General features: G+C 35.8%; 4 protein-coding genes across 7 annotated transcripts; 2 read left to right on the top strand and 2 right to left on the bottom strand.

Moving 5' to 3' along the window:
• The first annotated feature begins 10,039 nt into the window (after positions 1–10,039).
• On the top strand, positions 10,040–16,026 carry LOC131802881 (serrate RNA effector molecule homolog). 4 transcript variants are annotated; one of them, XM_059123608.1, is made up of 8 exons: positions 10,045–10,228; positions 10,657–10,811; positions 10,875–11,035; positions 11,094–11,376; positions 12,119–12,185; positions 12,255–13,523; positions 13,590–14,470; positions 15,384–16,026. In XM_059123608.1, the coding sequence occupies exons 2-8, from the start codon at positions 10,660–10,662 to the stop codon at positions 15,460–15,462; spliced, it is 2,892 nt and encodes a 963-aa protein (XP_058979591.1). In that variant the 5' UTR covers positions 10,045–10,228; positions 10,657–10,659; the 3' UTR covers positions 15,463–16,026. The 4 variants fall into 4 exon arrangements, 3 of the variants coding, with proteins under 3 accessions (XP_058979591.1, XP_058979592.1, XP_058979590.1); XM_059123609.1 differs by having other exon boundaries at positions 10,890–11,035; positions 14,679–15,454; XM_059123607.1 differs by having other exon boundaries at positions 14,679–15,454.
• Positions 16,027–16,116: 90 nt separating this feature from the next.
• On the bottom strand, positions 16,117–19,630 carry LOC101896186 (SET domain-containing protein SmydA-8). The gene is made up of 5 exons (XM_005188568.4): positions 19,410–19,630; positions 18,913–19,342; positions 18,582–18,839; positions 17,860–18,424; positions 16,117–16,879 (listed from the first exon to the last, which is right to left on the bottom strand). Exons 2-5 carry the CDS (start codon positions 19,263–19,265, stop codon positions 16,355–16,357), a joined length of 1,701 nt encoding a protein of 566 aa, XP_005188625.2. The 5' UTR covers positions 19,266–19,342; positions 19,410–19,630; the 3' UTR covers positions 16,117–16,354.
• A 405-nt stretch (positions 19,631–20,035) lies between these two features.
• Positions 20,036–21,400, bottom strand: LOC131802886 (pseudouridylate synthase TRUB2, mitochondrial-like). The gene is made up of 3 exons (XM_059123613.1): positions 21,163–21,400; positions 20,899–21,105; positions 20,036–20,840 (listed from the first exon to the last, which is right to left on the bottom strand). The coding sequence occupies exons 1-3, from the start codon at positions 21,290–21,292 to the stop codon at positions 20,236–20,238; spliced, it is 942 nt and encodes a 313-aa protein (XP_058979596.1). The 5' UTR covers positions 21,293–21,400; the 3' UTR covers positions 20,036–20,235.
• Positions 21,401–22,274: 874 nt separating this feature from the next.
• LOC131802884 (WD repeat-containing protein 74-like) lies at positions 22,275–23,956 on the top strand. The gene is made up of 4 exons (XM_059123611.1): positions 22,275–22,462; positions 22,519–23,225; positions 23,287–23,660; positions 23,724–23,956. Exons 1-4 carry the CDS (start codon positions 22,375–22,377, stop codon positions 23,896–23,898), a joined length of 1,344 nt encoding a protein of 447 aa, XP_058979594.1. The 5' UTR covers positions 22,275–22,374; the 3' UTR covers positions 23,899–23,956.
• Positions 23,957–26,776: the final 2,820 nt, after the last annotated feature.

The raw sequence follows: 26,776 nt of genomic DNA, 5'->3' as shown, positions 1-26,776 counted from the left end.
TTATTATTTTTGAAAAAAAAAACATTTTAAAAAATTTGGCATGTTCTATTTTCTATGTTCCCAAGCGTTTATACATCTACCTGTATTCTTCTACCATGGCTTATACGTCAAATAATATCCACTGAAATTATAAATACAATTTACGTTACATATACGCTATGCAATTGACATTTGAAATCGAGTGGAGTAGTCTAATCGAGTGGTAGTCTAAACGTGATCTAAGATTTGATACCCTATGACCCCTAAATTTCTCTCTGTGTATCAACCTCAGCGAATTAACCCGAAATTGCTGACAGCTACGTCTTTTGCTGCAGTGACTAAACACATTGTTTGCTTTTTTTCTTCGTTGATTAAAATTTGAAGTTTTTGCCAATTTTTGTAGCTGTCATCAATGAAAAACACCAACTGATGTTCAATGGGGATACCTACCTTTGTCAATGATCGACTGACAAGCGTATCGTTGTTAATCGCCAGTGAAGCATCTCATCATCCTTCCTTATCTGAAGCGCTCAATAACCTAAAGTTATTTTTAAATTATTGACATAGCAAAATATTTCATATTCCATGTCAAATTTCGATGAGATGTCACATTTGCACAAATGAGGTTGGAAAGTGTTAAGGAAGTTGATAATATCTCGAAAAAGTGGGTGTCCAACAAAATAAACATTTCACAATTTTTGGCATTAAGATAATAAATTTCTTTTTTAATTTTATATATTGACTCTGTGTTATAAGTTTAGAGTTGTTCTTTGCAAATTCCGCTCGTGGAGAAACAACTTGTCTTAATTTATTCAATTTTATTAGGCGGCTTATGGCCTATTGTTTTTTTTTTTGTTGTTGTCTTCTTTGCTATTACAAATATAGCCGGTTGTTTGCCATTTGTTCCCCTCGCCCCTTTGTGGAATATATTTTGAATTTCAATAGCTGGGAGCTGCGATTCATGGGCTCTCTTTTTTTTGTTTGTGTCGTGTTTACATTCTAACGTCACTATTAATGATTTTCAACTCTTGGCCGTTGTTATTGTTGTTGTTGCTGCCGCCGCCATTATTATTGTTATTATTTATTGTGGGTTTTTTGCTGTTTGGTTGTTAACACTTTTTTGCTTCATCTTCGATCGTGTCAATCGTGTGACGTGAGTGTCAAATAAAAAATTGGCTGGTTGTGATGTAAATATGAATTTCAATGTATCTGAAGAATTAGAGAGAGAGAGACGTTGATTACTCAACAGGTTTGATATAATTAAATAATTTCCTTTGCCTAGGGAGACCTTTAAAGCTATCATTAAATTAAAATTGTAAAATTTTGTTTTATTGGTCTAATATTCTAGCAGTATAAGAGTCATATAAAGCAGGAGCGGGAAAATGCAACCCCTCGTACCAAAGTAGAATAATAATGGTTGGTGCATCAACGCTTGGGAACAATGAAATGTCAAAATTTTTTTAAATGTTTTGACAAAAATAAGTTGAAATTTATATGTTTTCTTATCGGGGGTTGTTTTGACAACAATTTTTATAAATTTAAAAATTTCAATTTCAAAATTGGTTTGACAGTCCATTGTCCCAGCAGCAGCGACTCCCAGTATTCTTCTATCATACCTCGTACCTTCAATAAGCGTAAGGCTGCAAATACATAAAAAGCTTGAAGTTTTGGCTAGGCATATCAATGCCAAATTATAATGAAAAACGACGGCAGGATTTTAGTGCGGCTCTGCAATTCCTTTGTGAAATGTCACAAAATAGGCCGTGCCATGACTTCAAGCTTCTTATGTACTTGGCCCTTAATTCTCTTCCCACACCATGGTAGAAGGATAAAGGTTGGTGCATCAACGCATTGAACATTGATATGGGAACATTGATATGTCAAACATTTTTAAAATGTTTTGTCAAAAAAAATTTAGATTTTTACATGTTTTCTTATACGAGGAAAATCGGATGGTGTTATGATATGTATTTTTCAACAATTTTTACAAATTGTCAATGTGACTACCTGAATTCTTCCATTATGTCTCGTACTTTCAATCAGCGCAATTCTCTTCACACTCAGAAACATGGAAATGCTATGTAGTCACAACAAATGTTCTACCCTCTGTCCGTTCTCTTTGTATTCTTCATTAAAGGATTAATCATGGTAGGAGAATAAAGGTAGATGCATGAACGCTTGGGAACATTGATATGTCAAAACTTTTTATTTTTTTTTTTTCAAAATATTATTTTAAGTTTTCTTATATGACACTAACCAGAGGAAGTTATGATATGCATTTTTCAAAAATTTCTACAAATTTAAATAATTTTTCATTCAAGATTTTCAATTTCAAAATCGGTTTGACAGTTCATTGTTCCAGCAGCTGTGTCGATGCCACTAACTGTATTCTTTTGCCATGAGGATGATGAAGAATATACAATGTTTACATCCAAACGTGAAAGAATTGATCACTTTCACCATTTTTGTGACTGAGGCTACGTTTAGATACAACTTTTCATCCGGCTTAACTGTCATAATTATCCAATCACATTAGTTTATTGTGATTGATTGTTCTTAAAGGCATGCCTCTTCTCCTCTTTTTGACAAACAATAGGGACCTGCAGGCCTACTCCTTATTAACGGCCATGTCTGTCATTAATTAGAATTTAAATTAATTAACAATGTCTTATCACTTCCTTGAGAAGTTAATATTTTTGTCTTAATTGAGGTGTTTATTTTATTGTTCGACTATCATTAATAATTTGTTCTCTCTTACCAGCACTCTAATTAATTGTAAATTTGCCATACAATAATAAATCAAATATTTTGTAGAAATTTCTATACCATCATAAAATCAAAAAAGAACAAATCTTCATAAATCATTATGACTTCTTGAGGGCAAATTACAAATTTGCCAATATTAAAATCCAATTGTCTTTGTGGTATCTTTATTAGTTAGCCAATATGATGGCATCATCATCGTCATCATGCCACCCAAGGAGGAAACAAAAGTTCAAATTCCACAGATTGTTAGCATGTTATGAACCATAATGCCGTAACATAACACTGTGTCTAGCCAGCAATTTTTTCCCCCGAAATGGGTGGTGCCAATGAATTCGATTTGGCATGAATTATGTTTTAATTTATCGAATTAGCTGAAGCAAAACTAATTCAACATTTAAAACAGTTAATGTAAGAGTTTTCGTATAAAACCTTGACAGATCTGTCAGTCATTTTGATAAATGTCATTGCTAATAACTGTGTTATCATTTTTTTATTTTAAAAATTGATGGTGTTCCTCTTTATAAACTAAATTATAACTAGCGGGTTGTCAATAATCTGTGTTACCATATTCAGTTCTATTTTCAAGAACCTAAAAAAGTAGATAAACAACAACACGTCAAAAAACAAGTGGCATAACTTCAAAATCCTTAGAGTAGAGGGATTTATGAACACGATTTAAGTGACATATATGCTATGGAATTGGCATTAGATATTGAGCGGATTTAGTAGTCTAAACGTGCTCTTCGTTACATATGACATCTCTAGTGGATTTCAACTGTCAATCGCATTGCGTTCATGAAAGAGAAATTTGTAATCCAGTTGATTTTATTTGACGTATATCCACTGCATTTATTATCGACCATGGTAGAAGAATACAGGAAGCCGCATCGACAAAGCTGCTGGAACTATGAACTGTCAAACCAATTTTGAAATTGAAATTTTTTAATGAAAAATTATTCAATTCGTTAGAATTGTTGAAAAATGCATATCACAAGAACCTTCGGTAGGCGTCTTATATAAAGAACGTGTAAAAACCTAATTAAAAAACAAATTTTAAAAAATTTGACATATCTAGGTTCCCATGGTTGATGCATCTATATATTAAAAAAAACCTCCGCTTGGCGTCGCATAAGAAAACATATAAAAATCGACTTATTTTTTAAAAATAACAATTTTGACATACCAATGTTCCCAAGCGTTGATGCATCTACTTGTATTTTTCTATCATGCGTGCGGCGCTTAAGCCTGATAAATGTGTAGTCTTAAAGTACGTTTAGATTTACAAAATCCGCTCGACCTCAAATTTCAATTCCATAGAGTATACGTCAAAAAATTTCCACTAGGAGTATGAACGAGATTTACGTGACACCAACACTATGAAATTGGCATTTGAAATCTAGTGGATTTAGTAGTCTAAAGGTGAGAATACATAAAACGCTTAGTTGACTGGCTTAAGTCATCGGCTTGCTTTTTCAGCTTGCGTAGGGCCAAAATCGAACTAAGCAAACCTAAAACACATTTCTTCCTCTACAAAGAAGCCAGCTGATGACTTAAGCCAGGGAGCCAGCGTTTTATGTATTCTCATCTTAAAAGCTCCTTTACTGGCTTTATTGCCAAAGTCCTTTACGTTGATTTTGAAGGGTTACCATTCCTGCCCCCTGTGTTGCACATTAAACTTATATTTAAAATAGCAAATAATCCTCACATTTAAACATTTCTTTTCTACCCATTTTGGGACAAGGAAGAAATATCTGCTCATATTGTATTTATATTAGGTTCACATAATGCTACCAACTCCCGAGCAGTGTTGCAGATTTTCTTTATTTTGGATGTCTTTCATTTAATTGTACCGACTGACAGCAAACAGGGAATGAACGGTAAATTGTCGGTAATGATGATGATGATGCTGACTTTGTTTGGTAACAGCGAGCGGCATTCGTTTGATTATGATTTGTGAGCCATTGTGTATTAATGACAATTAAACTGCAATCCAATCTACCATAGCGAAAAAATAAATTACTGCTGCTGGGGCGATGAAGACTTTGAAATATGTTGGACCATGCTGCTGTTACCGTGCCAGGTAAGTGTGGATAATGTGAATTAAGCAATAATTTGTCTTTTGTTTTCGTTTCCTAATTATTGTTATTTAAACGGATTGGAAGTATTTTTAACATCATTTGATATAACAGACATACATCTTTTAATTAAAGCTAGTTTACACTGATACAAATTAAATATTTTACGAAGATACCCTATTTCATTACGTCAATGAAAAGTGTCGTCTAAATAAAGTGTTTTATAAAACAATTTCAGTTAAGGTGCAAGTACATAGTACATTTTCCCACAATTTTCTCACATTTATTCGCTTATTTATTATCATGTGCCCAATAAACCCTATAGTAGGGACATTGTTTTATTTCGACACACGGCCATCGTTTAGTATGTACTGCGTGAAATTATTCTTGAATTTGGCAATTTTTCCTTGCCGGGATTTTCTCCGTATGGAGCATAAAACTTTATAACGGGAATTTACGTGACAATATATAAATATGATTTAAGCTTCATAAAAGAAAAAGCTATACATTTAAAATAAAATATAATGTCACCTGGGCACACTTCAAATCGTGTAATTTGAATAGTGTAAATATGACATGATTTTTAGACTGCAAATGCAATGCAAATATTTTTATTCTGCAACAATGTATTTAACTCGTATACAGCTTGACTGCACTTAGCCTATTGTGTAATGAACATTCATGCATACATATATATTTGTATATAAATGTTAAATACATTATGTATGTATGCAGCAAACATCCGGATACTGTTGTTGGTGTTTAAGGCGCCAATTAGCCGTTAATTTATGTTAAATATCAATTGAAAAGTTCAAGTTTTCCCATCAACAATCGAATCGTTTCATCACATTCATACGTCCAGCGAGATTTTTCTTAGTCATCGAAAAGTAATTAAATGAAAATCTTTTGTTAAATAACTTATAAATGCAATTTGAAGTTCAAAATGGTAGACGTTTTTGAATACAAGTTTAAGTGTGGGCATACATGTGATGAGTTTAAATTCTTGTATTTTTTTTTTTTTTTTTTTTGTATTTTATATAATTAGTTCAATGTTACCCTAACACTCAATTTTTTGAATTTAAATATCGATTTTTATCGATTTAGAATATATTCCTTCTGATTTTTCTATCCTGGCACAAGAATACATGAGGAAGGTTAACTTGAGTTGCATGAGAAAAATACATCTCTATAGTAGCGAATTTCGCATTATTAACTACATAATTTTGATTGTGTCCATTTTTGTTTGCCATTTTATTCATTTTTGATCATGGAAAGACAATAAATGTAAACCCATTTGTTAAATTTAATATGACAACCCTTTTCTGGAATATTTTGTGACATATCATAAAGGGATACCAAGCCGACCTCAAACTCTGCCGTCGTCTCCCTTTATAATTTGACATTATTATGCCTAGCCATAATGTCAAGCTACGTATGTATCCTCACCTTAATACTTGGAACATAAATTACGTACCTTACAAAGATTCGTCACTTGAGATATAAACAAAGAAATTTTAAATATTACTCGTTCATCAATTATGTTCTGAATGCATATTGTCTTTAAAACGGTGACACATGCCCAAAGCAAATTCTAACCTACAAACATTCTAAACAAACAAGAATAACTGTCAAATTTTCACTTACCGTTTGAAATAAGATAATATTTTGAAAAACGACTTAGTACTGACCTTAATGAAAAAAAAAAAAAAAACGTTGAGTTTATGTATAGTTTAAACATTGAATACATGTTTAAACTATGCGAATAAAAGTGGCAGTTATATTTGTTAAAATGACATATTTTATGTGGAACTCCATTATTTTCGTTTTCATTTTATGTTCCATATAATGTTAATCTGCACTGATTGTTGTTGCTATTGTTATGTTAATTCTTTAAACCACAAAAGGCAAATAGTTTGACTATTGTTAACATTTCTTTATTCTCTATTTGGCCAAATATTTATTCGTAGCTTTAATGTCATGAAACCGGATATTGTTTCCAGCGAAATATTTATCTCTTTCAATTTTCTACTTAATATATTAAAATAAAATAGATCTTTTATTAGGATTGGTTTAAGAAAATACGCTCACAATTAAAATAGTATTTTTCTCCCTGTGGCTAGAAATAGAAAAACTATTTTTAGGAAAATGAAAAAACGTATTTCCATAAAATTGGCTTGGAGCGGAATTTATTAATATAGGCGTAAAGTTCCTATAATAGGGTAATCAAATTAGTCATATTTGTAAAGATATCCTTTGTGCGAACAGTGTATTAGAACTGATATTTAGTTTACACAATTAAATGCTAAAAATGACAGATGTATGTCTCATGGTAGAGAATACAGGTAGTCACATCGACACAGCTGCTTTGACAATGTACTGTCAAACCGATTTTGGAATTGAAAATGTTAAATGAAACACTATTGAAATTTGTAAAAATTGTTGAAAATTCGTATCATAACAATTTCTGATTTGCGTCGTATGAGAAAACATCTATAAATCTACTATTTTTTAGACAAAGCCTTTTAAAAATTTTGACATACCAATGTTTCCAAGCGTTGATGCATCTACCTGAATTCTTTTACTATGGTATGCCTTTAAGGTTTTTTAAGACCTAACTCAAATCCTGTTTCCAACCATTCGTCCCCTGTATAAAGCAACATTTTTTTATTCCCGGAAAGAATGTTTCACCCCCAAACTCTGATTCTCCTACAACCAACCCACACACGAACAATTAAAAAAGAGCCGTCATTCATTTTTTTATGAACGGGCGGGCGTAGATTTTTATAACAAAAAATGCCAACAACAAATGTGGAATGAAAACAATTTCTGACGACCACATCATTGTCATGTAACCACATAAGGTAGATTATCGTGTAGTTTATGGTCATACGTTAAGATCACTGACCAAACCTGTTTCGAATTTTTGTTGGTAATTTAATGCATATTATTTTTTATTTTTTTCGCTGCAAAAAACAAAACTGAAAATTCCAAATACTACGGCTTGATCATAAGCTCATTCACAACGCCAAAACATTTCGAGAGCTGTAGTGGAGGTGATTTTATTAAAGATAATTACAATGAAGATTTGCCGGAGATGATGATAATAATGATGATAACGTGGTTGATACCCGGTCACCATGACCTTAACACACTTTTGTCGGTTTGTTTATTTACACATCTTTTTTGGAGCTATTCTGTTTACATTTGTCATCATCATTTTTAATGGTGTTGCTCCAATAAATCCGCTTGCCAACCGTCAAATCAACATAATTGTTGTCATCATTGATGTGTGTGTGTGTTTTTTTCCTTTTACGTTTTGTGGATGCTGCAAAAGTGAAATGAAGCGTGTTGGACTTACTTTGGGAAAAATGTTTGTGTTATATGGCGAGCCACTCTTTGGTCTTGTTTTTATCATGCAAATTAGCCGCGTTGACATTTATTTCATATTTATGTTAATTTAGTGCTACACAAACGTGTAAATGGTTTATAGTAAGAAACTCTATTCGAAGCTAGATTTTTGTTGAATAGAGTATGATGAACGTATGGGCTTGAAATTCTCATAAAATATTTTTTGTTTTTTGTTAATGAAAACCAAAGTGCATAAATTAAATGAAATGTATCATATTTAAATAAGAATAATATTATGTTGTATTATTGACATCCTATGACATCAAACCGGCGAATGTGAAAGTCATAACCAACATGGGTTCTTATTCTACTTTAGGCATTTAACCTTGAATATTAGCCAGAGGAAATGCTATAATTTCACAATGCCCTAGGCAAATACAGCCGTTCAAGAGTAAACAAATTAGCATAAATCTCCATTCAACTTTTAAAATCTACATGTATTTTTGGACATCTCGTACACGTGGAAACACACGCATTATATGACGTAAAGCATGTTTACACATACAAAGTTCAATGGCTTCCAACTGTCAATTGATTATGAATTCCCTATGCATTTTAAGACAAAACAGTTTTTTCAGAACGGATTGAATATATACTAGGTTAACCATTAAAACGTATGGGAAGTCAAAAAGTTGGCATACATGTTCATGAAAATATGCATTATGATGCAATAGCTAAGGGTTCGCCTTAATTCACATACTTTCTTGACATTTATTTCGCTTAAACTTAACTCTACAATGACATCACCGACTACATCAACAATTAATCATAAAAACCTTATAGAACCATAATAAGTGTCATTTTCGGATATTTTTTGGAGTATCAAAACTTGTTTTTTAACGTAAACACTACTCTAATTATTGCCAACTACTAACTAGAATTACCAACCATTAAATCTTGTGTGAGAAGGAAAAAGAAGAGAACATAGATTTTATATCTTTCTTTACAGATTATATAGATTACAACTCAATCTGTCATACACTTTCAATGAAAATTAATAGTTAAACCTACAAATTTTCAATTTTAAATTTTTTTGTTTTTTTTTTTTTTTTTTTTTTTGTTAAAAAAAATGTGAATGTTTTAGACTAGAAAAGGCTACATTTGTAATAATTCACAGTAAAATTAAGGAGGTAAAAGTACGTTTAAATATATGAGGGTTAACCCACTGGATTTTGATTTAAATTGTCATATCCATTACTTTTACTTCAAATAAATCCTCTCAAAGTAGGTTAACCCTACAAAAAGTTCTAACGTAAACATGGCATAAAGTCATTTCAAATAATACTATCCATCTCTGCATTTTCTGTAATTTACCTTGTCAAATTTCACTGATTTCTGTGTATACAAAGTGTTTATAAATATAAATTTTGACAATGATATGTTGTCAAATGAATAATTTTGAAAAAAATTGTATACATATGATTGCATGACTTTATCTTCTGAATTCTACCATAGAATAATTAATTTTAAAAATCTTTATTGCTTTTTTGTGGCCTTGTAGATATGGATCTTGCGTATTTTGGTAATACGGCCGTACGCATTAGGTAGGTTGTCAGAAACCGTCACAATCTACAAACAAACGCCATTCCTTGCGACAATATATATCGTTCTCTTTTAAACTTGCCTCTTGAATTTATTCCGGTAATTTTTTCTGCAACTTTTGCAACGATTTTTCTTTTATAATACAAAAAAAAAAAACAAAATTAACAGATTCTGGAACATAGCGTATTTCTGTGATTGATTGGTACAGGCATTTCGTCCAAAAATATCGATAGAACAAACCAGCAATCGATACTCCTTTTAAAACTACTATCGATTTTGCCATCGATTGTTTGCCAGCTCTTGTGTGAGGAGGTGTCAAAAAGCAGCGTCACAAAAAAAGACGAGGGCTTCAATTCAAGATATTTGCCTGGAAAATAGGTAAAAATCCATATATTGGACTATTCTCGAAGCGTTGTCGTAAATTTAATCACTTTTACTAGGAAAAGAAACAAACAGAGGTAAGAAAAGTTAAAAAAATGTGCAACCTAACAATATCTGTATTGTTTTAATGAGAAAAAATGTGAGCATTTTGCTGGTATTATTCCCAGTGTATTTGATGCCCGTAGGTACAGATAAAATCAATGGGCAAATGTTCATGTTGCGCCTAAATTATCTTGTGCATGTTGCCACTAAGTAAACCTATTTAAAGTTAATTATTCACTTTAATATGGAAAATTTATGGCTTTTTATTCGTACTATATTAATTTGAGGTTATGTCAAATTTACTTTTGAATGGAAAGGTGACTTTCACCTTATTGTCGTGGCAATGTACTGTAACATTCCAAAATAGATAAGAGACCGCCGGCATATTGTGTCACAGCGATTTTGATTTTTCCATGTTTTTAATTCTGTTTTATTAAAAACAATTATTTCAAACCTTTTGTAGACCATGGCCGACTCGGATGATGAGTACGATCGCAAGCGCCGTGACAAATTCCGTGGAGAACGCAGCTCGGGCGACAGTTACCGTTCCGAGAGACGTGATGATCGAAGAACTGGTGCTGGCAGTGCAGGTGGCGGACGTGATGATTGGCCAGAACGGTAAGTTGACATTCGAGAGACTGAAATTTTCTGTGTGAGAACCATTTTTATGCTCATAATTAGAGGTAATCCATTTAGAGGAGGAGCTAGTGGTCGACCAAGGCCCGACTACCGCGACTATCGTGGGGCAAGAGATCGTTATTCCCCTGACAGAGAAATGCCACCGGCAAAACGCATGAGACCCGGTTGGGGCGATGATCTGAGGGCTAATCACAGATATGGACGTAAGTTGTTTGAATCTCAACATTTTATTTCCATATCTCATAATGTTCCTCTCTACAGCATATGATCCATATTTACTGCATGCCTGGAATGAACACTACGCTGCTCACAGTTTACACAGTGCTTATGGCGCTGGCCTATCTCATGGCGCCCATCCCCGAGAGTCTGCTGCCAACAGTGATATGCAAACACAGCCTGCCATGATGACTCTGAAACAATTTTTAGACACACAAGACGATGGCATCTCTGATACCGAGGTCCTGCGTAAATACAATGAATACAAACTGGAATTCAAGCGGCAACAGTTGAATGAATTCTTTGTAGCCCATAAAGACGAGGAATGGTAAGTGGTGCAATAAGACCGAAGAAGAAACTGGATCTTGTGAGTTCAGTTTCTAATAGGTATCTACAAAATTTCCAAATCTACACTTTAATTGTTTAACGTTTATATCACCATCAAATGTGCCACTGTATGTTTACACAAGTTTTTCTCTACAGCTATTTTATACAAGGCATCCTTATGGGAGCCAACACGCCAACAGCCTTAGTAACTGTAGGACGATAAGTGCACAGCCAAAAAAACTCCATAGGGAGTTGTGTTGTGTGCCCTGAATATGCCTAGATTTCTCCTACTACCACTACTACTTCTTCTTCTGAATGAAGCATGATCATTTGATTTTCGATACGATTTGATTTAATTGTTTTGCACTTGGCGAGCAATGCCATAGTGTGTTTAAATAGCCTTTTTAAAATCGCGTTTATATTTAAATCGTTTTTTGAAATCTATCGTTATAAGAACGCCAGCAAAGCCATGATCTTTAAATCATAGCTAGCTGAAAGGTAAGATTTCACAAACACTATCTTTTTAAAATAATGTTGTATACATAGCGAATTTGAGCAACAACAATGCCCTGCCAAGCACAAAAGGTCAATAGGTCCTAAAAATCTTGTGGAGTGACAAATCAGATGAGAAGAGATTTACATGGACACACTTCAAACATTCCTATGGAAATTTATTTGAAAACTTACATTTCTTTTGTTATACTAATTTTTGTATTTCCAATTTCCATCTATTTTTTTGATAGGTTCAAGAATAAATATCACCCAGTGGATAGCGTTAAACGCAAAGATGAACAATTAAATTTCCTAAAGGTACATATTTATCGTCTATCATTTAAATATTGATAAAAATGTTAATTTTTGCTTTTCTTGGGTTTCCAGAAACGTGTAGAAGTCTTCGAGGAGTTACTACAGAACGGTATGATTCAAAGCGTTACCGTAGATACCAATCAAACAGACCCTCTTTTGCGGGTTTTGGACACTGTCGTTATAAAATTGGAAGGCGGCACCGATGAAGATCTTAAAATTTTAGACGAAAAGCCTAAAGAGGCCTCTTATCCTGAACGGATATTTGACAAGAAGGGAGATGATGATGATGTTATTATCACCTCGGTTGAAAAGAAGGATGACGATGAACCCAAGTGTGTCTCCCCCAAGGCCACAAGACGCCATAGTGGCTCCGACAATGAGGAAAATTGGGACGATGATTCAAAATCAAAGAAAGGCGAAAAGAAGAAAAAGTCTCTAAAAAGAAAACGCACAAGTTCAGATTCTTCTTCGTCCTCATCCTCCGATTCAGATTCTTCGAGTTCTTCCTCCAGCAGTGAGGATGAAGCGGATGACAAGGTTAAAAGTAAATATGATTTAGATGATGTCAAAGAAGATACTAAAGAAGAAGAGGAAGAAGAAAACAAGGAGAAGAATGCTGAAGAACCTGAAAAGGTCAAGTCAGCCGATGAGGAGACTGAAAAGAAAGCAGACAGCGACAATGAAGAGAAAAAACTTGTCGAAAATGGCAGTGAAGAGAAGGAAGATCTTAAAGAAGAAACCGAAACAAAATCCAATGGCAATGATGCTGATGGAGATGCTAAAATGGAGGAGGGGGAAGAGAACAAGAAGGAAGAAGAGTCAGAACAGAAGCCTGATGTTAAAAATGACGAGGAGGATGAAAAGAAAGAGGCCGTCGAGACTGAAACCTCAGCGGAAGATAAAAAAGCCATAGATGACGAACAGCCAGAGACAATTGACTTGGACAAAGTCAAAGACGGTCCTCAGCCACGTGCTTTACATCGCACCTCATCAATATTTTTGCGGAACTTGGCTCCCTCTATTACTAAAAGTGAAATCGAGGCTGTTTGTCAGAAATTCGATGGCTTCCTCAGAGTAGCTATTGCCGATCCCTTGGTGGAACGCCGTTGGTATCGTCGTGGTTGGGTCACCTTCAAACGTGATGTAAACATTAAGGAGATCTGTTGGAATTTGAATAACACACGTCTACGAGACTGTGAAATGGGCGCAATTGTCAACAGAGACCTCAGTCGTCGGGTGAGGCCTGTGAATGGCATGACTGCCCATAAAACTGTTGTGAGGGCCGACATTAAGTTGTGTGCAAAAATTGCCATGAATTTGGATGAGAAGTTTAGACTTTGGGTAAGGGGAAATAGGACTATCTTTGTGTGGTGTTTTTGAGAATATAATTTTGATTATTTCTTTTAGCAATCGTCCAATGCCGAAAGCAAGGGCGAAGGTGGTAGTGGTGAAAATAATAGTACTGCTGAGAACACAACAGATGCTCATAATACATCCAACTCTTCAACGTACGGCTTCAAAACCAACAACCCAGTTTTACAGAACATTACCGATTTCCTTATTGAGGAAGCCTCTGCCGAAGAGGAAGAACTCCTTGGCATTTCCGGAGAAAACAAGGAGAGCGAAGGCGAAGCCATTGAACGGGATCCCCAATTGATTTCTGTTCTCGATAATCTGATTTTGTATTTGAGAATTGTGCACTCAGTGGATTTCTATAACCACTGTGAATACCCCTATGAAGATGAAATGCCCAATCGTTGCGGCATTATTCATGCACGTGGACCCCCGCCGTCAAAAGTCTCGCAAAATGACATTCAAGATTATATTAAGAATTTCGAAAACAAAATGCAAACATTCTTGGCCAAGACAACGACAATCGAGGAGGAGGAATTGAAGAATCTGGGAGCAAAGGATGCTGAAAATGAAGTGGAGAAATTCATACAGGCCAACACCCAAGAATTGGCCAAAGACAAATGGTTGTGTCCGTTGTCGGGCAAGAAATTCAAAGGTCCCGAGTTCATACGCAAACACATATTCAACAAACATGGCGAGAAGGTGGAGGAAGTACGCAAGGAGGTGGAATTCTTTAATAACTACTTGAAGGATCCCAAGAGGCCACAGTTACCAGAACATCCTGGTAACAACAAGAGGACCACCTCAGAATCCAGTGGAGGTTACAGAGCCCCTGTATATCCACCAGCTGCTTATGCACCACCCTATGCGGCATATGCGCCGCCGCTTATGATTCCAGGACGTGGAGGTCGTGGTTTTGGTGGTCCCGGACGAAGGTATATATAGCAAAATTTTGTTAGTTCTAAATAAATACAAATAATTCCCATAGCTTAGTTTGTTATTGTAATGCAGTTGCTTTGTTTTGATATTTAACTCTCAGTTTTCCGATACTACTACTACTAGAATTTTGGTTGAAGTCTTTTTACTATTATTTTTTTTTACTCTACTTTACAACTATCTTTTGTGTGTGAACTTCTTTTACAGAGACTTGCCCATAGAACATCAACGTCGTATTATTGGTTATCACGATTTGGATGCTCCGGCCAATTTCGATATGTTTGATTAGACAACAACAAGAAAAAGAACATGAACATGAACCGTTATAACAACACCGACAACGACGAAATGACCATGACCAGTTTGTTGTTGTAATCGATGATTGATGTTAAGGCTAAAAGTTGTCGTCCTCCTCTCTTTTTGTTTTCTATTTTAGACAAAAAAAAAAAAAAAAAAAAACAAAATGTACGACCCAATGCGCCTACTATTCTAAACTTTGCAGTGTCTGTCTGTCTGTTTGTCTCACTACGTCATTGTTTTGTTCTTTTACTTTAGTTTAGTTTAATTTGATTTATTTTATATGTTTTGTGTTGTTTTTCTTTTTTATTATAAACATTCGCATTTGAAATGGCAAGCGAAAGAGAAGAAATACATACCATCTAATTTAAAATTTACCTTTAGCTAATTACTTATAAACGAAACGTACATGCCCCCCACTCCCCTGATTCTTTTAACTTGGCGTATGTTAGTAATTTGAAGATTTTGTGTTGGAAAATATTAGTTGAACATTGAACTAACCATATTAGCAATATATACATACATATAAACATACTATTAAACTAAACCATATTTTGTTATTGAACTTTTGCATATTTTTTTTCTTCTTCCACAACATCTTTTGTTTGCTTGCAGACCTGGTCAAGAGTTTCGTCAAATAATACAGTATCGTGACTTGGATGCTCCACAAGATCCCATTGATATGTTCAATTAGAAAAAAACAGAAAGAAAAAAGAAAAGAAATACTAAAATAAACATAAGCGCTACAAAATACGTATTTTACTTAATCTTAATATCATAGTCTCTTCCTACCTCCCTCCCACCACGCCCCCTCAGCAAACAGCAAAATGACAGCAAGCATAATGTATGCCCTACTCTGCTTCTGTATTTAGTTCAGTTCATTTCGGTGCGGTTGGTTCCTTCTTTCCTCGATCGATCAACTTAGTTTAGATTATAATCTATTCTATGATGTACGACTGTGTGTGTGTGCGAGCGTGTGAACGTACGTGTTAATAGCAAAAAAAAAAAAAAGATGACGACGGAGAAGAAGCTGCTAGATATTCTACAAAGCCAAAAACAAAAAGAACAATAAAAGCAGTCAGGCAAGCAATTAAACCATCTATCCCCATTTGCTTGTGGCAAACAAGAGGGAATATCACCACCTAGGCAAGCAATACAAACCAACTCACACACACGCGCGCACTCCCCACTTGTCTGTCTACCACATTTTATAATTAATAAACGTACATTGCTCTATGTAATTTCTATTTGTCAGTAACGGTATAATGTAGTTTTATTTTTAAAAATCTTGTATTTTATATTGTTATAACAAACGAAACAAAAACAAATCTTCATTATTATTATCAACATCATCATCATAATTATTTTCTTTTATAATAGTAATAGAATATTATTATAAATATAAATATATAAACCTATATTATTATAATTATTTAATAATAAATAGAAGTTCTCAACCCAAAACAAAAAAAAAAAAAACCAGCTGTCGCAGCCGCTTTAACACTCTTTACTCTTCCACCACAACCTTCTCTCAACAGCAGGGGCAAGCGTGTGATTTTGTTTTTTTTTCGCGGTTTGGTTCTCTTTCAGGAGCACATATTTTCCATATAAAATTTGACATTTTTCATTGCCCTCAGTATGTGGTCGTTCAGTTTATTGCCCGCCACACCATCGAGTTCTTTTTCCAACACCTCTTCGGCCTTCTCCAGCGATTCTTTGGCATTGGTGAACAGTTCCAATGCTTGGATTTTATCATCGTCTAGCATACGTCGACCCTGTTCCATGTAGACGGTATGCATTTCATGAAATATAATGGCCACATAGATGGACAGACGTATTGTGGCCGGATCAAGCTTCTGACAGATGTCATACAAGTCTTCACACATTTTCAATTTCTTTTGCAATTGGCTGCTGGACATCTGCTCCGATTTGTAACCCATTTCGTTGCCATACAGCTGGATGAGACAATGTTTCAAGCTGAACATGTGATAATGATTGGGATGCAAAAATGTACCCAATTTCTCAATGAGACTCTCGACTTGTTTGACTGTGGGACGACGGGCCATCAGGGTTTTCACCTCCTCCGTCATTTGTGTTAGAAGATAACCAACCTGTTGATGGTTTGGAAAGAAAAAGAGGGAAGGATGATTTGAATTAAAGTACTGATATCATCAATGCTAATAAAGTTGAATTCCTATATTTTCCATTGTATCCGACCGGCATTTAACACCCTCCCTTGGTGAAAAGTTGCTATCTTTCACTAACAACTATATATGATAAGGGAAAGCAAGGAAGGGGATAACATAGCTTTCGTATGACAATTCGAAAGTAAACACGAAAGAAAAACACCCATTCCTTGGTAGACAAAATATGAGTGGATTGGGGAGAAAATTTACATTTTCAACAAATTGTATAACTATTCATGGATCGCCTTAATTCCTATTGGCCCGGATCGACAGCGATGTGCAGAACATCTGCCCACCTTGTGGCACAGGACCACATCACACGCTGCACCTTTTTCGCTGTCCAGCCAAACCTACTCATCTAACTCCAGTCTCGTTGTGGACCAAACCCGTACAGGTTGCATCCTTTTTGAGACTGGATTTAGAGTCAGAACCCGATTGAGAAGAGTCAGATCGAACACGGTAGTATGAGCTGCTACAATAACAATTACTCATGGATGCCATTGCAGATATAAACCTGAGTTTTATATCAAAATTGCTTTAAGGGAGAATAAATGTTTGGATTTTGGGATGACAAAAAAAAAAACGTTTTCGTATTGAAGTCCTGAAGTTTTAAAAAAACCTCAAACGTCCATTAATTTTTCGGGATTTTTTCTTAAATTAAAATGTGGCAAGAAAAGTGCCAAATAAAAAAAAAACAATGTGCAGCATTTGTTATCACTGAATCTGAAGTTTCAAAACTCTGCCCTACCTTGTAATGATAGTATCAATCATCCATGCAAAACCTACAAAATCCTGCATCAAAGTTCCTTATCTTTTACTTTTCTACCTCTCATCAATTCTGAATTTGATATCTGATCTCTTTTAAAAATCCTTTCCCAGATCACAATTTTATTATCCCAACTCACCTGTTCGCCATTGACAACCATGGGACATTTATTACATATCCAATCGGTTTTCTTATCCAATGGATCCTTGGGCAACTGAATGCCACCATCACATTTTGTATTCACATCGCCGGCACACTTTAGGGCACTGAAATAGCTACCCAATTCCGTGGGATCTGTACAACGTTCGCAATGACACTTGAAATGTTTGGTGATCTGCAAGTGTTCCAGCCTCATTTGGGTGGCCCACAACATATTGGTGTACATGATTTTGATGTGCTCCCCCTCCTTGATGTCTCGTCCCGCAATAACGGAAATACTACAGCCATCACATTCATTAAATTGGAAATAACTGTTGGGCATGCACGAATGTTCCATCATGCAGGCGGTAAAGAAGACCCCACTCAGATCCAGACCCGTTGAAAGGCTAATGACCATATAATTGGTTTCTATGATGCCACAAATGCGACGCAGGATTTTTGCATCGTATTGCTCGAGCAGCTTTTCTTTGGACGTTTCCTCCCTCTTTTTGAGCGGTTCCAAAAAGTTCTTCATCAAATATGTGACGACACGCTTTTCGGCATCTCTAGAAGAACGAACGAACAGAAAAAATAACAAAAAGAGCACACAGACGTGCAGGCGGCACACACATCATCCATTGTGACGCATATATGTATGTAGCCAGCCACCAGTTAGCTACAGTGCCAACGTTTTACTTATGTCATGTTTTCAATAATACATACTCTTGCAGCTCTGATCCTTCGCGGTCCTCTTCATGGCTCTGCATCTTCATTAGCTTCTTCCACTTTTTGGGATTTTGCTTTTGCAACAGCAGACATTTCAATACCAGCAGAGCATCCGGCCTGTAGTAGTCGGTCATGGCTTTGATGTCACTTGTTGTTTTTGGTCCAGGGCCCAATCTTAAGATCTCACAATCTATGCCATGGCTATTGGGATTTTCAATATCTTCACAATGGGGTGAACAACAAGGCCACTGGCACCTGAGTGTGGGAATGGAGTTGTTTGTGTTGTTGTGAGAGCGCTTTTGAGATGATTCCAAATTATATAACTTACTTGGTGCAGCTGAAACCGCCAATGCGACAGGGTGTATAACAACCCACACAGGGCATAACGGGCACCTCCTGTTCTCGCTCCGAAACAAACCACTTGGGCCCCACCACCAATGGCTTCTCCTCGAAGATAACATTGCCGGCTTGTATGTCGCGCGTAACCAAAAGGTGGCGACCCAAAATTGCGTCATTTTCAATTCTATACGAGCTTTCGCATTCTACTTTGTGTTCCTGCCAATGTTCACGCTGATGATCTTTGCCACAATACTTAACACTTTTGCATGCCGAGCAAGTCAAAGTGGCTGGCACCTGACACACGGCACAACGATCGGATTTATCACTGCCGGCGGAAGACATTTCGCTGATTGTTATTGTCGTTGAAGTAAGGAATCGAAAAGGATTTCCCTTTCACCTGTGTTGCGCTTGTTTATTTGCTATTGGATTTATTTATTTATTTGTTAGTCAGATATCATCGATTCAATAATTTATTAACTTTAGTACTTGCACCGCAGCGGTGGAAACTGAAGAAAAGATGCTCGCGTACGTCTTTTTCTGATGGCGATGTTCGGGTTCTATTCACTTTAGTTTTTATATGCTGAGAAGGAATATATATTTTTAGACCATTCAACAGATGATATATACGCACACTTGCGATCCTAACCGTTTAATAAATTCAAATGAAATTCGTTTGAAGATCATCACACACTCCTACAGAGAACAAGCAACACCACAAGTCTTTCGTTCGTTCATTTCGTTTGGCTGTCGCGGATGTTGTTGTTTATGGGCCGGTGCAGGAGGCATGCGCCATGAGATGCCTAAATGTTGCTCTTTTGCGAAGTGTTATTATGGGTGGTGCGTATGTGTGTGTCGCATGTCAAGTTTGTTGGCCAGCACCACCATCCATAGGTGAGTAGCAAGTGGAGGGGCATCAAATGGTCTTAAAAACATCAAGACAAGAAAAACAAACATAATTGCTAACAACAAAAGGTGGGCCAAAGAAAAGGGGAATGAGTTTCAAGATTTCAGAAAATAATGATTTCCCAAAAAAAAAAAAAAAAGATCTAAGAGACTCAGGGCACAAACGATCATCACTTAAAAATATTAATTAGGAAGTTGGCCTACCAACATTACATTAAATGTCCATTTATTTCAATAGTAAACAATTTCAACAACTTTAATTCTTAAAATCTAAATTATGAGAATATGTGGCCTCGTTATGGTCCCCAACTGTATATACAGATATTCCATTAACCCACACAGCCTCAAAAACAACTTATGTGCTACTTATGGTGATGATGATGATCCAATCCATCAAAAAATCACCTCATTAATTCCGTAATTCAATGCGATCTTGCTTCAACAGGTAAGGATTTGCCTCTAGAATATCTTTTTGCTCTCGCATATTACGTACAACACCCGGTAAATTCCAGGCATGTCGCAGCAAAGCTCCTTCCACCGAAAATTTCCCATGGCGGATGCACCGTAACGCTGTACAATGGGCCACGGTACGCAGTTCAATACCAATTTCATGGACAAGTGTGGCTAAATAACTTTCCGATTCATTAATGGCATGAATTTCCAATGTAAAATGAGGTTTTTGGAAATCAATTAATTTAATGCCATAGATGATAGGCTGGCTGTTGTTGGCAGGTCGTATTAGGCCCTTGCAGGCAATTTCATAGGCTGCCTGGGATTGCATATCCACACCACATAATTCGAACATTTTGCGTTGATGTGAGGCTTGCAGGGAAGAGACTAAGGCACTTAAGCGGTCTGGATGGACATGGCGGTAGTTAGCCTTCAGCGTTGTATGCGAATCTGGCAAATGTGTTTCAGTGGCCTTGCCCAATTGGCCGGTTACATGGTAGGCTCGTATGGGACGATTGCGTTGTATTCTCATTGATTGTTTGAGGCCTTTGTTAATACCAAATACTAGGGGAAGAGACATCATTTTGAGTATTTTCGGCCACAAGAATTCCAAACTACTTACACAAAACTCCGCTTGTGTGGATACCCAAACTGGCAACTGTTGCACAACGTATATCCTCCATCTGATAACGTGGTCCCGTGCTGAGAACATGTTCAGCTAAATTCAATGAATTCACCTTCCTAAGTAAAGGGTCTGCAGCACCGCCTGGTTCCAGTAAAGGTATTTGATGGGCTTCGGGTTCGTTATTAGCCTTCAAGGCATTTAAATCTGAAAGAGTTAGGAATATATTAAAAGGCTGGCTAGAAATAAGAGATTGCCACAAACCTTCACATATGTTATGTAAAATTGCTGCCCGAACATGCTTGATTTTCATGCCAGCCGGTTTGTAGACATTTAGGATCCCATTGAGATTTCGAAAAACCAAGGAGGCATCTCGCACCTTTTGTAAAGCCATTTCGGGTCTCGGACCGGCAACGAATTCGCAACTCCACAATTTCCAGAAGTTCTTGGTGTAAATTAGTTTTTTATTTCAGAAATAAAAAAGGTTCTCAAAATGTTTGGACTACAAAAATATATAAGTAATCATATATATCATTATACTGTTTTTGATGAATAGAAAAATAGTTTCCCGGATACCTACCTCTGGGAAAAATTTCGAAAAAATCTAAGTTTTTACTAAACTAGAGTTAAACCGCAAATTTTATAGGAAGGTGACAGGAACAATTTGGCCAAAATGCAATGTATGCCGACTCGGCAATGAGACTGATATTGCAGTTTAAAAAATTCGGTATTATTTAAATTATTCCACACAAATCTCACAATATTTTCTGCCTACAATCATTTAAATAATTTATTTAATAATTTATATCAACATTTGTTTTTTTTCGACTTTAGCCTTTTTGCTTGGAGTAAAAATTATGTTTTGTTATGCCGACGGAATATTAGTTAGCCATTTAGTTAATATATTTTTTTTATTTTGATATTTTTAATCTTCTGAAATGTTTGTAAAGAAAGGAGAAATGACGTGCAGCCATCTGATTTTGTGTACCATATGTCTAGACGTACTTTTCGTTGACTTGACTTTTGTGCTGTCATTCCAATCACAATAATGCATAATCAGCTGTCTTGGAAGGGGTATACCATGGCAGAAGAATACAGGTAGATGCATCAACGCTTGGGAGCATTGATATGTCAAAAACATTAAAATGTTTTTTTCAAATATAAGTAGATTTTTATATGTTTCCTTATACTACGTCATTCCATAAACACCATAAACAGTTTGTTTTCGCCAGTGCCCCTTTTGCGATAACAGGAGCGTGTTATCAGTTTTCGTGATTAGCAGAAAAGGGTTATCAATTCACCCATCATATTCGTGACTTTTTCTCTTGAATTCCGTTTTGCATTCATATTCACAGCTGTGAATTGGTATCTCTGTTTAAGAGAGCCACACTGTTGAATACTCTCTTTGAAAGGCACGTGGAAGCATTCTCTGTTTATTTCTTATTTGCTGGCCAAGGCACAAGACATTCTTCCGAAATGAAGTGGACCACAGCCAATTTGAAAAGCCCAAATTACACCGAAAACCATGAAATATATGTGGGAACCAAAACGGGGACCTTCAAAAGTAAGTAAACATCAAATTTCTCTCAAGCTTTTCGTAAAAAACTCACTACCTTTCAGAGTTACTGCCTGCTTATGAAGACAAACCCTTCAAGCAATCCAACTTGCAAGACCTCAACGAATTGGACAAAGATTCGCACATAACCAGCTTAAGTTTTGCGAATGCCAATAAATCGGAGATACTTATTGGTCGGGGGAAGTCCACGGCACAGGTGCACTCGGTACGTACCGGTCATACACAATACACCATTGATTTCGAGGAGTCTCCCATTGTGGGCTTGGCGCGTTATGATAACTGTGTTGTTGCTGGCTTCGGTAATGGACACATACGCAGTGTGGCCATAAACGATGACGGTGACATTGATGAAGAACAACCCAAACTGCTGTTGGACAAAGTGGGTGATGATATGTCACGTTTAAGACAGTGTCCCAGTGATCGCAACATAGTTGCTGTCGGTGGCAAGGGCAGACAAAACAATCTGAAGATTTTCGATATGGCTGCCGGGGGAAAGCAGCTTTTTACATCAAAGAATTTACCCAATGATTACTTGCAACTTGAGGTGCCAATATGGGATTGTGATGTGGGATTCTTTGATTCTCCGCATACATTGGCAACATGCTCGCGATATGGCTATGTACGTTTGTATGATACAAGGAAGCAAAGACGTCCAGTTCAGTGTTATGCCACGGAAGATCAAATGAGCTTCACTACCTTGGCAGCAAATGGAAATTACATTTACACCGGTACCACAATGGGGGCATTGAAGGTAGGTTTAGATTGTCCATAGTTACCTTTGCAATGATGATAATGTATTATTTTTTTTTAAGGCCTTTGACATCAGACGCATGAAGACCTTTGTCCATACTTATAAAGGTTTTACGGGAGGAATTAGTGACTTGCATTTGGATGCTTCGGGTAAATACTTGGCCTCTGCCTGTTTGGATCGTTATGTGCGTGTACACAATGTGGACTCCTGTGTTATGTTGTATCAATGCTATGTCAAGTCTAAAGCAACCCGGGTACTTTTACGTGAATCCATGGAAAATCCAAATGCCGCGGAAGATGGCGAAGAGTTGGAAGATGATGAAAACGGCGGCAAATCAAAGGGCTCAAATAAAAAGAAAGCCAACAAAACGCAAGGAGGCGATGTATCCGAGGATGAAGAATATGAAAATATGTTTGACAATATGCAGACAATATGGTGAGTGGGGAGGAAGGAGTTTAAATGGGGAACGAATCATCATTTGTTTTTAATTTTTTTTAGTGACAATGGAAATGATGCCCAAGACGATGAGGATAATAGTGACGACGACAATGGAGATGGTGCAGGAGACAGTAGCAATGAAGAAGAACCCGAAGAAAAGCAGAAATCCTCCAAAGCTGGCTCAAAAAGAAAAGCCAAAGGAAATGCAATAAAGAACAAGAAGAAAAGGAATTAAAGGCCTGGATAAACTGATGATACATTTAAGTTAATAAATAGTTGTAACATATTTTCAAGTCCCCTGTGTTATTGGGATTATCTTTCAAGGTATGTGTAATTCCTTTGGTGGGGCTCAGTTGATTTTTGTATAAGCTAATTAAACTTAACACTTAAAATAAAAAAAAAAAAAATATAACGAATATTTTAATAATCATTAAAAAGTAATATAGTCCCACTCGAAGCGAGGAGAAAACGGCCTCAAGTATGACTAAAAATGTGAAAAAGCCACTTCACATATGTCCACCATGAATTGTAATTTACCTTTTGGGATTTTCCGTTTTTTTGCTTTTCAGGCTACGGAAAAACTTCCTACGAAAGTTCTTTTAATGTTTTATATCCATGTAATGATATTTTCCTTTTTAAAGTAATTGAATGATTTGGCTACAGTTTAACACACATTTTGTTGAAACTTATGCCCTTTTCTCTACAAGGATTGGGTGTTTTCTTTGGTGTTCATAAAGAGTCCAAAAATCATTTTATTCCAGTGTGGCTTGAAAAATTTGCGCGTAAGTAGACGGGCAAGGGTAATAATGTCAGTTCTATTTCGATCATTTTTTTTTAAATTTCACTTCTTTTTCCTTTCCTTAGAAACCCAATAAATCAACGCCTTTAAATATAACTGACGCCTAAAAGTATACTATAATTTATATTAACATCTTTTACACCAAGTTTGTTTACTTTAATAGTTATTATTTGGCCTTATTACATTGTATTTAATGTTGAAAGTGACATTTATTTTGATTTGCTTTGTCGGACAACACCATTCCAATTACCAAAAACAACAACAAAAACAACATTAAACATAAATAGACAAATGGATGTGAATGTTATGTCATTACATCAATTAACAACAAATCCACAATGGGGAGATGAAGGCGGCTGGCAAACGTGTAGCTAACATAAGAAATAAGTATTTGGTAGTTTTGCTCTCCAGCAGCACACAAACCCACACACATCTGGTCACACACAGACTGACTGACAACCGTCTCCTTGGGTCACGTGTGTGGTTAAAAGGACTTCCCGAGTTAATGTCTACATTCTGCAATTAGGCCTTTGATAAATACCTTTGACCATTTAGAACATATTCAGGATCATGGTTGTTGTTAGTGTTATTTTGCCTAATGGTACTATTAGTTGTGTGTGAGTGTTTTCATAGTTGTAATAAGTATAATGAAAAACATAATGTTTCTTTGTGTTATGGCCAAGTTGAATAACATATTTTTCCCGTTGTTGTTTTTGTTAATAACTGAAATGAGCCAAAACATAATTTGGCTTTAAGTGAGTATTAAATGTTATAAACTACTACAGCAAATGACTAGGTGTGGTCCCAGGCACATATATATTTATGCTCATGTGTTATTTCCAACACCTCCCCTTCACACTTCACAGAATTCGACCACAGAGATTGTGGTTATGACAAATGAAATAGTGGACAGATTCAATGGGAGCAGAACTATAAGCTGAGTGTGATTGTGTGTGTGTGTACGACTTAATTTGTGACAATAGTAATTCATAATAGGTATGTAGTGAAATTGTTCTCTTATTGAATTGAAAAGTAGATTTATTAAATAATGAGGTAGATTATTGGTTCAATAATATATGTATTTTAGGAAGGAACCATTATCATGGAATAGCATATTAGGATTTTGGAAAGGAAATACTAAAATATATGAAAATTACTAGAAACAGGCACATAAACCTATAAGCCTGGCATAAGGACATGACAATAGCAGTCTCTTCTTCTTGTCTGTAATACAGTATTTTCAATTATATTTTAATTAAAGAAGAAGCATAGACAAATAAATGGAATAATTCCATATTTACATTAGGAAGTTTGCTTGTGATAAGTCTCTGTAGGAGAGAGAGAGAGAAGAAAGAGAAATGTATATTTGAAAAATTTCAATACAATTGAAGGAATGGCCAGTATCCTTTTGTGTTTTTATTTTTATACAAAAATATTAATATCAACGACAGAAGACGGAATAATGAAGAACGAAAATGGCTGAAAACAAAAATTAAGGAAGCAAGAACAAAATATAACGTTTAAAATTTTTAAAATTGTCACAAGTTAACTCTCCCTGTCTAAATCAGGAGTTTCATATTGTCTCTTCTTCTTCTCTGCAATTCACTGTAGATGAATACATTGTAAAAGAAGAAGACAGGAATGTTAATTTCATGTGGTGCTTTTATTTTTATACAAAAATATTAATAGCAACGACAAAAGAGGGAACAATGAAAAACGAAAATGGCTAAAAACAAATTGATTCGTATAAATTCAGAGACAAATACAAAAGAGAACGATTAAAATCGCCACAATTCAATTCCCCCAGTCTGTCATTATGACTCTTCTTCTTCTCTGCCAATCACAGTTGATGAATACATTTTAAAAGAAGAAGAGAAAAATGTTAATTTCATATTGAATTTAACGACTTTGAGGCAGCACCATCGCCGCTTGGACAACCACAACGCTATTGTTAGTTGCTGGTATGGCCAAAAATAAAGCGGAGAACAATTTGGTAACTCAATTCACAATATCGCAATATGTAAATCGAGAACGTTAAAAGGAATAATAGCTCTGTTTTGTTCCCCAAAAAGGCACTTCTGGTCACTTGGGCTTACTAAAAGCAAAGCCGGCCAACTATAGTCGGTATGTTGCGGGACCATGTTGATAGCCGGAGATGGACTAGTGTTGAAGGAAAGCAGATCCACCCCCACATTATGTAGTCTATCAACGAAAGCCAATTATGAATGTTGGATCAAGCTGCCGTATTTTAAAGGAAGTATGAAGACCTGGGACCAATTGAGGGATTGCAGCATCCCATTTAGATTAAATTGTG

Source organism: Musca domestica, unplaced genomic scaffold, assembly GCF_030504385.1.
Source record: "Musca domestica strain aabys unplaced genomic scaffold, Musca_domestica.polishedcontigs.V.1.1 25, whole genome shotgun sequence".
Lineage (NCBI taxonomy): Eukaryota > Metazoa > Arthropoda > Insecta > Diptera > Muscidae > Musca > Musca domestica.
The sequence above is the reverse complement of the archived record's forward strand: the minus strand, read 5'-3'. Positions and strand labels throughout refer to the sequence as shown.